Source organism: Eleutherodactylus coqui, chromosome 12 (genome assembly GCF_035609145.1).
Source record: "Eleutherodactylus coqui strain aEleCoq1 chromosome 12, aEleCoq1.hap1, whole genome shotgun sequence".
Lineage (NCBI taxonomy): Eukaryota > Metazoa > Chordata > Amphibia > Anura > Eleutherodactylidae > Eleutherodactylus > Eleutherodactylus coqui.
The window spans coordinates 121,440,511-121,453,132 of NC_089848.1; the positions used below are offsets into that span (position 1 = coordinate 121,440,511).

At 47.2% G+C, this 12,622-nt stretch overlaps 1 protein-coding gene across 2 annotated transcripts in view; it reads right to left on the reverse strand.

The window, feature by feature from the left end:
* Window positions 1-3,285: 3,285 nt before the first annotated feature.
* Window positions 3,286-12,622, reverse strand: part of TRDMT1 (tRNA aspartic acid methyltransferase 1) — a 28,614-nt gene continuing 19,277 nt past the window's right edge. For both annotated transcript variants that reach the window (XM_066585806.1, XM_066585805.1), the window contains exons 6-11: window positions 11,659-11,728; window positions 9,971-10,054; window positions 8,834-9,174; window positions 8,050-8,107; window positions 6,839-6,968; window positions 3,286-3,546 (exon numbers count right to left, since the gene is read on the reverse strand). In XM_066585806.1, the coding sequence (XP_066441903.1) occupies window positions 3,416-3,546; window positions 6,839-6,968; window positions 8,050-8,107; window positions 8,834-9,174; window positions 9,971-10,054; window positions 11,659-11,728 (814 nt within the window). In that variant the 3' untranslated portion in view covers window positions 3,286-3,415. The remainder of the gene's footprint in view (window positions 3,547-6,838; window positions 6,969-8,049; window positions 8,108-8,833; window positions 9,175-9,970; window positions 10,055-11,658; window positions 11,729-12,622) is intronic.

Here is a 12,622-nt window from a genome sequence, read left to right on the forward strand (position 1 = left end):
TCCGGCCATTGGTATTTATTAAATGGCCAGTACAAAAGCACAAAGTCCATATTCATGTAGCTGGAACTGGATCAAGAGAGATAGTAAAAAGGATGTAAAGGCAAAGAAAGTTAGCAAACTTTATAGGACTTCAGCCAGAAGCCTCTCCTCCTTATCCGGCTGTTAGCTGATAATGGAAGGGATCAGAAGTTAATGAACCCCCTTCTCTGATAAACACTGAGAAAGTGTAACTCCTGTTTACTTTTCCTATTCACTTCTGTGTTAAATGCGCACATTAACCTTCCATGGCTGCCAGCAGAACAATCCCTCCTGACTTATTAATACATATGCATGTGCTGCTCGCCTAGCGTGCGTTTACAATGGGGAAGAGAGAACAAGCCACTGCCACACAGCTCTTGTTGGTGGCTTATCTCCATGGTGGCTTATCTTCAAATTCAACATGGCCGATCCCATATTCTTTCTACATCATCTGTAAGTGAAAGTAAACATGTACATCAGATAGTTGGCTGGTTTGGCCAACTTTTCCCTAATGTGACTGTTCCATCACATGGAAGCCTTATGTGTCTAATATATGTGTTTGTAGCTTATGGCAACAGTGATCTCGGCACGCGGGAAAACAAAATGGCGGAGCATAAGGCGATATTCACAGCCAATGAGAGCGGAGGAGTGATAAAGTCTGCGCAAGATCTTCATGGTGATATGTGGCAGACATCGGGGCATCAATGCCCTTCATATTCTACAGGTAAGACCTGGGTGGCCACTTCAGCACCAATGATGAGGAACGTCCTGGACGACCGAGAGAGGTTGTTGTTCCGGAGATCGCCGATGCTGTACACAACCTCATACTGGAGAATCGGCCGGCTGCAGGAATAGCCGACATCATGGGGGTTTATGGTGAAAGTGTTTGTGTCATCATCCATGAAGAAGCCATCTGCACAGTGGGTCCCCAAATGTGGGACAACAGATCAGAAAAGCATCGAGTGAAAACTTCCCGGTCCGTTTGTCAGCGTTTCCGGACAGATAAGAACTTCCTGGATCGACCGGTCACTAAGGATGAGACCTGGATTTATGTGTATGACCCTGAAACCAAGGAGCAGTCAGAGAGTGGAGGCCCAGTGGTCCTCAGCCACTAAGGTAATGGCGTCTGTGTTCTGGGATAAGGAGGCCGTGCTGCTAGTGGACGACCTTCACAATGGTTCCACCATCAATGCAAGGGATTACATTGAACTTTTGGACCAATTGAAGGCAGCTCTGAAGGCCAAAAGGTGCGGCAAGCTGTCCAAAGGAATCTTGTTCCTGCAAGACACCGCCTCGGCTCACACTGCACAAGCGACCACGGCGAAACTGGTGGAGCTAGGCTTCCAGCTGGTTGACCACCCACCTTAGTCACCAGATCTAGCGCCCTCCAACTATCATGTTTCCAAACCTGAAGAAACACCTCAAGGGGACCGAATTTCACCCCATTTCTGATGCCATGGCTGCTACGGATGACTAGTTTGAGGCAAAACCGAAATCCTTCTTTTTAGAAGGCTTACAGAACTTGGAATCCCGATGTAAGAAGTGTGTTGGCATCAGTGGAGAGGATGAGGAAGAAATGGAACGTTTCATCTTCCTATCTCGTTTCTTTCTGGGTAAAGCCAAAGACTTATCAGCAGCCCCTCGTATATGTGGGCCAATAGAGGGGGACTTGATACCTAATTGTTTATGCTGTAGAGGACACTGTGGCCCTCAGTTACCAGCCCGGAGGATGAGGTTGAGGGAACGACGTTGCGCCATCCACTCAACAGTGTAGCGGATAGGAGTTTCCACTACACTTAGTCAGCGCCCACTTTGACACGCTGTACAGGAATGTACAGCGTAATGTGGGCTGCACCAAGTGTGTGTGTGGGGGGGGGACCATGATATAAAACAATTTTGGAGTCGTCCTGGGACAAGAACTCTGGCCTTCAGTGGATGCATTACCTATTACAGTCACCATCCTGGGAAGGGCTATCTACTAGTTTCCCCGTATACAACGATTGGAAAATTAAGTGCAAAATAAAAAAACTCCAATCAACCTCCTATATTGGTGGCTCCACTAGGAATAGCATCCCCTATATTGGCACCAGTAGTAATAGGCTCCTTCATTGCAGCCCCAGTAGTGATAGCGCCCCCCCCCCCCCATTGCTCCCCAAGTAGTACTAGGGTCCCCCATTGCCGCTATGCTCTTCGGATGCAGAGAGAGATTTAGCAGTGCGGATTACAAAAGTGGGGATTGGGATGGCCATGGGTCCCATTGAAGTCTCGGGCCCAGGCAGTTGCCCCAACGGCCCCTATTATAATCCGCCATTGTTCCCCACTCTACTCACCACTGTAGCGATGTCCAGATAGCCTATGCTGAGGAAATGAATGTCCAGGACCTGTGGTCGGCATGACAATGCGGATCAGATAAGCTGGCTCCGGTCATGTGACCCGCGTTGCTATGCTGACCGCAGGTCCTGAACGTTCATTTCCTCAGTACAAGCAGTCCAGACACCGCTACAGCGGCGAGTTGAGCGGGGACCTAGAACCTCAGTCGGAGCCCCTGTTAATCACTCGAGGAGCACCAAGGACTCCGTGGAGCACACTTTGGGAAACCCTGCTTTAAAGGATAGTGGAAAGGGGAATTTTTAAAATAATTTCTCTCTGTCGCGGTCAGCAATGACTTCAGCACCTACGGGGTTAAATGATATGGAGAAGTGATAAGATGAGAAAGCAGTCAGCTTTTCACTCACTGACATGTGACAATAAAAGAGCAAATATGTCATCTGATTGATCAGAGTAAGAGGTGAACAAAACTCTTAGGACAGTGGGACGGCCAGGAGAATCGTTCTGCCATCTGCTCCTCCCCTCCTCTGCACACAGACTGAAGTGATAGCTGTAGACTCAGTATTCCTGCTCTCACTTCAAACAGCTGTAGCTTCGGTTCTATTACGGTTCAGCTCTGGTCTATAACGGTTTAAAGCCAAGAATCTTGGCATGTTTGTAGAACCGGAGCGACAGCCGGCTGAAGTACAGCGAGCCCTGTTCATCCAAAGCGGTAATGTCCTTTTCCTGTTGAAGTAACAGAGCTCGGGGGAATCAGAAGGGGATTAAATAGGTCTTCCAATCTGGGACTGTCATGCCACGTCCACAGGATCGGTCATAAAAGTCTAATAGATGCCAGTCCCACCTCTGGACCAGCATGGATCTCTAGTCTATTCCCCACCGCCCCGTCTGGTTGAATCTGGTGCCGGGCCTGCAGTGACAGCACAGTGGGCTCGGCGATGCCGTTTCTATAACTGCCTTTAATGGTAACATAATAGATCTAAATACAAACTATGAAAATAAGAAAAACCCCAAAAAACCCTTTATTGAATAATTTATGTTCTGTGTTTTCTCCTTTGAGTCTCTGCGGTTACACGGAGTTCTGACTGTTACTTCTGGGTGATCGCAGCATCAGAGCGATGAGCTTCGCTACAAGGTGCACGTTCAGACTGTTCCCCAGGAGGCGATATCGCTGCTTAGTGGTGATTTCATCAGGAAAACCTAAAAGGAAAGAAGAAAGACAGATAATGACAATATCATTATAACGCAAACCGCATACAGAGTGTCAATACACTAAACGAAACATGCCAGCTATTACACGGTGTGATGCCGAGTGCAGGGCGGAGCGCGACACGGCGATAGAGAGACGAGACATCATACACGGCTCCGCACGCCCCGCACCGGGCACAGCGCAATATATCAGCTTTACGGGAGTTTTTTTAAGATCTCCAACCTGGGACATGTACCACCCTATATTTATGTGTTTTCTAAGCCTAACATGGTCACTGACTTTTCAGACTGCTTGTGCTTATAGGATACCCGGCGTGATAACTAGCAAAGGTGAAAATCGATTTATTTACCTAAAATGAGGATTCTGTGCTGAAAAATCCCTGTAAAGTGCTGGCCACTAGGGGGCTCCATTCCTGGTTATCCACTGCCTGATGTCATGTGAAATCTGTCTCTAGTAACAGAGATAACAAGACAGAGAACAGGAAGTGGAGGAGCGTGATGACTCGTGCTGCCCATAGAAGTCTATGGAGGAGGAAGAGAAGCAGAGGCTCACACAGAGGTTCTGTTAGAGGGGATTGTGAGTCATTTACTGTTATTTATTCCCATCTCCATTGTTGAGTACTTCTCTACTCTCCTTCCTGTTGTTTCTCTGTGTGTGTTACAGACAGTTAGGGAGCAGAGCCCGTAGTATTTTCTGTATACAGCGTATAGAAGGAATCACAACAACTAGTCTACACCCGCCAGTTTTGAGAGAACTGAGAATCAGATGAATAGGGAAAAATGCTGATAAATGGAGGATACAATTAATATAGTGATCAGTGTTATTACTCATGTACACACGGAAGCCTATTCTGAGAAGTCATCTAAAAAGTTAGATAGACTTTACGAGAGAGAGGTCTGATTGAACAACCTCTGATCACATCACCAGCCCTCCATCGAGGATTATTGCTGTTGGAAGCACCGAGTCCTCATTCTCCCTTCAGAAAATTAAAGTGTAACTAAAAAATGTACTAAAACTTTTGATATGTCATAGTGAGTGGTCAGAAGATTTGATGGGTGCTGAGACCCTACCGACTGCAAAATCAGAAGGGGCAGAAGTGCTAAGCCGAGCACTGTGGCCCTTCATTTGTGAATGGTGATCGGTATATGGAGCCATAGGGGCCCATGTACCTAAGACTGGCATTATATACTCTGCCCTTAGGGAAGTACCGCTGGGGTAAGATGTGCCAAGCACAAGCCTCTTAGTACTTTTATCACATCTTGGGCCACCTGTGTGCCTCCTTTTTTAAATCTAAATGACATAAAATAGAGAGAGGAGTTCCACTAATTTGTCAGTTTTTGTCGTAAACTATGGTGATGTCAATGAGCCTCCCATAACTCCACCCACTTTTCCAAGCGTGGCAAGGGCGTGCAAAAACAGCCAAAATTTGCAAACTTTTGCAGAATTAGGGCTTGCGCAAAAAAAAATTGCTGCCACTATTCTGGCGCAACCGCTTTTAGGAATTCCCATAGACAATAAGTCTATATAGGGTAGAGCTGAAGAGAACCGAACAGGCAGAGTGCTCATAGGAGTACTTTTGCACCTTTGTTTTAGCCATCACTGGGGGTCGCATTCTCAGGACCCCACTGATCAAAAGTCCAGCCGCTACTATATGTCATGTCAAACGTTTTTCTTGAAAGTTTAGTTACACTTTAAAAGGGGCCGTACAAAGATATTCCCCATCCACAACTGGGTCAAAATCCGCCTTTAGACCTTTGGACTTCAGCCACAGAATATTTCATCCAATGTGAAAGCACCTTAAGGCTGTATTAGAAAACTCGGACCGATGTCACACCTGCAAGAGCGATGCGTTTTACGGGAAAAATACATTGCATCGATGCGCATGTGAAAATTGCACGCTGTTCCAATAGGAGTAAGAGAATATTTGCATCGCACGCTCAGGCACGTCTTAGGGCATGCGAGTGCCATGCTAACTTTTTTCAGTCCCACAGAAAATAATGGTCGATATCGCTCAAAAATAGGACATGCCGCCGAAAGAAAGTCTGCCAATGTAAGTTAACGCGTGTAAAATAACGGGCTCTTGTCATTTGTTTCTCTGCACCTCATAAAGGACAGAAATTATGCATGAAAATCGCCCAAGACACTAAATGGCGCAGTCAGACGCACGTGTTTTAGGTTCGTGGCAAATGAACGCTTCTAAAAGAACCAATCGGTTATTACACAAGCGTTCATATGTGAGGAATTTGTAGCACAAAACAGTGCGCACCTAACAAGGATAGTGCATGTTCTATCTGTGCTGCACGGCGGCAGGAGTTTCCATTGAGTCCCATGGGAGCAGGGTCAATGGAGACTCCTGCGCTGGGAATAGATACCCGCTGCTTGTAGCAGGGCATTTAAAAGGTGCAGGATTTTACAACGGGACATTTAAAAGGTGCTTCTGGGCAGCACCTTTTAAATGTCCTGCTGTAAGCAGCGGGGTATTCCTATTGCCCCTTGCTTGACAATTCCTAAGCAGCAGGGGTCAGTAGGGGACTCCCCCCACCTCTCTCCCTAAGGGAATTCTCTATAGCGGGGAGAGAGGGGGAGGGTTACAGGGCCCCTCCCCCCGAGAGTGTTGGAGGAGGGGGCAGTGCTAGCAGGACTGTGAAAATCCCCATAGCAAACCATGGAGGGGTGTGGCTAGGGGCAGGACTGGGAGGGGGGAGATGGCTGCTAGCCCCGCCCCCACTCCCTGCATTATGGGGGAATCCCTCAGAGAGATACAGGCTGCTATGGGGGATTTCCCCAGAGCAGGGACAGTGAGCGGAGCTATCAGGGGTTTCCCCATAGCCCATTCTGTCTCTCCCTGCACTGGGGAAATCCCGAAGCCCTGCAGGGTTTTTTCTCTCTCTTCCTGGAGCAGCTACGCTTTTCCAGTGAACGGACAAAGTTTGATGCGCTGCGCCATTGAAACTTTGCCCAGTCACGCGCTTTGTGCAGCGTGTTTTTTTGTGTGCTCGTCTGACTGCGCCTTAAAAGTCTGAATCCGATTTGATCTCCGAATACATCCTGTTAACAGCGGGAATAGTAACATCCAGTTGTTCGTTTATACATGCACTTACAGGAGGAACAACGGAGGAACAGCACAATTCCAAGTTTTAAGAAAAAGATGTTCCAGCTTCTTTATTCACAGGGAATTCAAGTAATAAAATAGGCGTGTGATGAGAGCGGACGGGTGGTCTACACTTCACTACCCTGGAGTGGTTAGAATGAACACTTTTACAAGTCCGGCGCTCCACATACCAAACGCTGCTGGGAATCCGTGAAGATTTGCGATTTCTCTCGGTGTGAAATATCTCAATTTCAGCGTGGAGAGTTTAGCGAGCTTCTCCTCGTCAGACAACGTCTCCAGTGATTTATACACGGAACTAATCTGCATGAAAAGGAGATAAAGGATCAGAAGCCAATAAACATAAAGGGCCGCAGAACAGTGATGGCCGCTCAGACGGCGCACGGACACACAGTCCCTCACTGATAGCACAATGGACCAGGCGGACTCGTATGTCCCAATAAATGTACCCAGCCCAACAAGCGCAGGGTTTGTGGAGACATTGCTTGCCCACTTGGCTGAACATTTTACTCAAGCAGTTAATGAGAGAGCCATTGTCCAGCAGCAATGAGGCGTGCAGCAACAGGCAGACCCGGCGGTCCGCTCCCCCCACAGATGCCTAGTCATGCTGTGTGGTCATTATGGTCTATGATCTTCACCGGGGTTGCAAGCAGTCTTATACATGTACTCCATACATCTACAGCACTTGGCCGGGGCTTTAAACCCGCTCCATTGTGAATGTATGGCATGGGTTTAAAGCTCCTGCAATCCAGCAGGTCGGTGCACAGAAAGCAGAAGTGGTTGATCTCAGCTTCCGCCTTTTCTTTTCCAGCCTACTTAACTCTCAATGACCGGAATGTAGAAGCAAGTTTCCTCTACTGGCCCCGGCGATTCTGTGATTACAGGGACCCCCAGCGTGGCAGAGCTACTGGGCCCTAGTAGACCGCAGATCAGCTCTGCCAGTGACTATTGGCAGGCCCATGTTCTGCTCTGTAACTGCAGCTCCTATGGATCCTATCATTGCTGACGGAGACAGCAGGCGCTTCTTGATGCCAACCTGTCTAACCAATGGTTTCCTTCCACTGGAGCACTCAGGGACGGCTGGGCAGCCGCCATAAGTGGTAGATTGCTGGAGCCCATAAAAATTAGTGAGAAAATCCCATTTCTACAGTCAATATTGGCAGTTCTGGTATTCACTAATAAACCAGGAGGATCAGAGTTACCAGGACGTAATCTGACTTACCCATAAGAAGTGCTACATTTGCAGTTCGCCTACCGTGTGGCACTGAGTGCACGGTCCCTTTCCTTCCCCTTTGTGTGACGGTATATTATCACATCATATACACAACAGGTCTACGAGGATAAAGCAATTAGAGGATACTGACACAAGACTAGACATTTATACCTCCACATCTGTTGCTGCCTGAAGAATGGATCCAGTTCCCTCCACGTAATGTCCGTACCTAGAAGAAAGACAACGCGCCCCATCAATTGGCCACTTACTCTTTCTAATAAACAGGTCTAAAAAAATAAAAATCTGAAGGCACCATGTTAAAGTATCTGCACTGGTTGCCCACCCAGTCTAAGAAATCTGTTCCCGTTATCGGAGAAGGTAAGTGCTACCAAGAGGTGGTCGGTCGTGTTGTCATGTGAAGTCCATCTCTAGAATCACAGAAAACAAGACGAAAAACAGGAAGTGCAGATTGGTGATAACTCATGCTGCCCATAGAAGTATATGGAGAGCAGGAGGGAGGGAGGAGAGGGACTCAACACGGACAAAGCTGCTGGAGGGAATGATAAATGATCTACTGTCCTCCAGGTAGTTATCACATCTACACCGATCAGTCCTGAAGTACAAGGTCTTCCATGATGCAGTTATTTATCCATGTTATGGATGGACATTGCCACGGAAAGCACGGGCAGACGCCTGTCGCGGATTCTGCAGCAAAGATCCGCCCGCGTGCATTCAGCCTTATAGTGAATGCGGTTCTGGTATATAATACAGGCTGTATCTCATGGTCAGTATAAGCCATATAAGAACTATAAGCAATAAGAAGTATTTACAAACTTACCCAACGTTTTATTTTATGTAGATAATATCTATAAACCATGAAGTATGGCACAAAGGCCCCATTGTACGGGCCGGCTGGGGCTATAAGCTTAGGAGAATACTTGGTACACACACTCACCCCTTTGTAAAGCAAGTTGACCTTCTACACGTTGGTTTAACAATGTCCAATATCAGAGCATATCTCAGTAAGGACTTTGGGGGCAGAAGGTGCTGGCGGATCTCCACGTTCTCTTCCAGAAAGTCTTGCAGCCTTTGGACAGAGGCGTCATTGTCCTGATTCAGTTTCCTATGGAGCTGCTCAGCAGTTTCCAGCTTATATAGAACGGCTCCTTCAGGGCACTGTCTGGGGCTGAGGAGACTCTTAGCATCGGCATCTGGCTGTAGGGTTCCTCCCAAGCATGGAGCGCTGCTGGAACAGCCATGATCTGATATATCGGCACTCGGAAACTCTTCAAGGACCTAGCAGACAAAAACCCAAAGCCTCGGTTATATAATGGTCTTTGCCAATTCCATCATATATGATGGGAAATATAGTCAAAGGACGGACACCTTAGTGCAACTCAATGGGCCGCATTACAAAGCAAGTAAATGGGGTTCATCAGATGGCACAATGTTCGCCTTCTGGCGGACCCAGCAGGTCATTGTAGCTTTCGTTATAGGCAACACTTAAAAAGCTTTTATGCACTTCCTAAAATATTGCTTTGCTGCCCCCGCCAGTCCTGGAAGCTTCAACCAGCTATACAGTTCTGCTATACGCAGGGGAAATGTAGCATTACGTGCTACAGGCGACCATATTAGACATGGGGAGGAGGCGGGCTGGGAGCAGTGCATTGAGCTCCCACCTTCTCTCCTCCCCTCACCACTGCTTGCAATGGGAGGGGTGGTGCAGGGGCAGAGCTAAATCCTGCCTGTCCTGTCCCCTCCCATTGCAAACAGTGCCAAGGGGCGGAGTGGGGGCGGCAGCTCAGTGCACTGCTCCCGGCTAGGCCCACCTCCTCCCCTTGCAGAGAGGGACAGCGTATATCGTCCGGGCATAAAAACCTGTCCAATATACACCTGTCTGAATAAGCCCTTAAAATGACCCAAAAAGCATGCTGGTAGTCCTGATAGAATATTAAATAGGCTTTAACATTGACAAGCGGAACAGACACACATATATATATATGAGTAGGTGTGACGGCCCTTTAAATACAAGGCAGCTACAGTATGTGAGTCACTTCAAGTAAAAATGAAAAAGCACCAGTTGGGTACTCACTGTATTGGTGGTCTGGAATGCAAATTGTTCTGCTTGAAGTTTTGCAATGAGAAAGTATCGCAGCCTCGAATTCGGGATGCCAAGCTGTAAAATGTACAAATAGTGGAGATTTAATGAGAACCTTACCATAAAATGTGGCTCCATAAAAGTGAAGGCATGAAATACTGAAGCAGGAATCTTGTATTGCCTTTATTGTCTCATCTGTTGTCACTCATGGAGCCTTCACACTCACATTCACTTCCTTGTTTGCACCATCCTGCAGCTTGTACACAAAGCTCTGCACTAATATGCTGCATCTGGCGATCACTCCACACCTATGTACGCACTCCCACAGCACAATGTGCCAAACACTAAATGTAGGTCTACTACATGTGCAACTACAGCAAATACACCAAGAGGAAATGAACAGCCCTGCTGGAAGACATTATGTCCGATCCGTAAATAGTCCCTTTACATTTTTTTTGTAAAATCTCCACTTCCCGTAAAACTCAGTAATCCCGTTCAGCAAAACGCAGCGATATCGATCGCGGTGTTTTGCTACGATTTTACTTTAGTTTTTGGACGCCGGTACCTACCTCTGACAGCGGGTTTTAGCGCACCCCATCATTGTAATGGGCGACGAGATGCACTAAACGTGGTAAAATAGAGAAGACAGCCCTATTTAAAAAAAACGACAGAGTGTCGTCCAACCATTTATTTCCGATACCGTAAAGTCTGGGACGGACGGTCTCTGGGATACTACCCTACTCCGATCTGCAAGAGGCAATGGCATGGAGCATTATCCTGCTGGAACATCCCATCATTATAGAGGTACATGAAGTCCATGAAGGGCACCAGACCAGTGGACCCATGCCATGAGAACACTGCACACCAGTGTGGAAGCACCACCAGCCTGCACAGTGTGACAATTCAGGTCCATGGCTTCATGGGGTCTGCACCATACACAAACATGGAAGCTAAAAACTCCTGGCCGGACCTGCGAGGTCTGTGTGTGGGGTCTCCCGCACCGAATGTGGATGTGATCTCTGCAGGAGGCGCTTGTCTGTTTGCACGGACATTCCTAGCCACCCGCTGCCGGTACCAGTCATTAAGTGGCAATCATTACCCATGGGCGGCCAGGGAGCTGTCCACTGTGGATAGTAAGGTCTTCAATGACTTATTTCCTTTACACAGGTGACACTGTAAAATGCCTACACCATTTCGAAAATGGAATGTCCCATCCGTCTGGCGCCAACTATCATGCCTCATTATTCAAACTGCGATACTTCACATCGTCTTGTCATGAGCATGATGGCCAGCGTTCAGCCTCACTCACAAGATAACACGAAACAGCCCATAGAGGTCGGGCGTTCCTCTGAGGTATCGCCACTTCATAATGAGGTCAATCAGTAACGGCAGCAGTTATGTGCTGAACTCCTGGCATCATGGATCCCATCCCTAAGTAGTGATGCCCATACTGTGTCACATGACTGCTGTGCTTACAGATTGGCTGCAGCAGTCACATGCCGTCTGTTTTACTACCAGAGCTTCAGCGCTCGATCTCCAGGCGAGTAGCCTTCCTTTGTATGGTAAAACACACACATTTTCAGAGGGTTCAATTCTTTCGTAAAGCCGGATAACCCCTTTAAACCAAAATGGCCGGAACAAACGTTAAAGCGCCTTCTGGTATATGTGAGAACTCCTCTTACACAGGGTGGTGACAGCAGGAACTCTTGGTAAATGTACCCGCAGCTCTCTAATGTTCTGATCATTGCGTCTCTGCAAGGAAGGAAAGAACAATAAGATGTCAATGCAAGCTCCACATGAAAGTCATTACAATATCACCGGAAAGGCTGCGACCAATTGGCAGACGCGCCTAGTGATACGCGGTCACATCTAATGGCGGTAGAAGCCCTTTAACCCCTTAGTGACGCCGCCTTATTTAGACGCAAGGATGGAACAATTTTTGGAGGGATGTTCATCTCCACTTTTCAAAAGCCATAGCTTTTACCGTTTTTCCGTTGACGCGGATGGATGAGGCTTGGTTTTTGCGTGGCGAGCTGTAGTTTTATGGGTACATATATACAATTTGTAGGGCATAAAGAGCACAACAAATTCTGCCATTGTAAAAAAAGTATTAATCAGACAGCAAACATGACACAATAATCATTTCTGCGGGTTGGTAGAATTACGCCAATACCAACATTTTTTATATATATTTTAGATTTTTCCACTTTTCCACAATAAAAGCCCTTTTTTTGGACACCAAACATGTTTTTCCTACATTTTTTAAACAAAGAGGGAAAAAAGCGCAAAAAATGGTTTGTTTTTTTCACATTACTATTCTATTTCCCGTTTCTTAATTATTTTTTTTCATGCCCCTGTAGGGACCTGAAGCTGTGAACCCATGACTGCTATGACAATAAGTGGCAATACTTCTGTACTGCAGTGTAGCTAATAATAGTGATAATAGGCCATGGGAGATGTGGCAACCCATTGCAGCAGGAGCCTGGCTGTTAGTCACAGCTGACTCCTGCTGCGGATAGCGTCAGCTCAGCTTTTGAGCCTGCGCCATGTATAGGATGCAAGCTTATGTCCTAGGGAGGGATCTGCTTCCCAGAGAGAACGTAAGTTTATGTCCTGGGGAGGGACATCCGAAATGTGGCTTGTCTC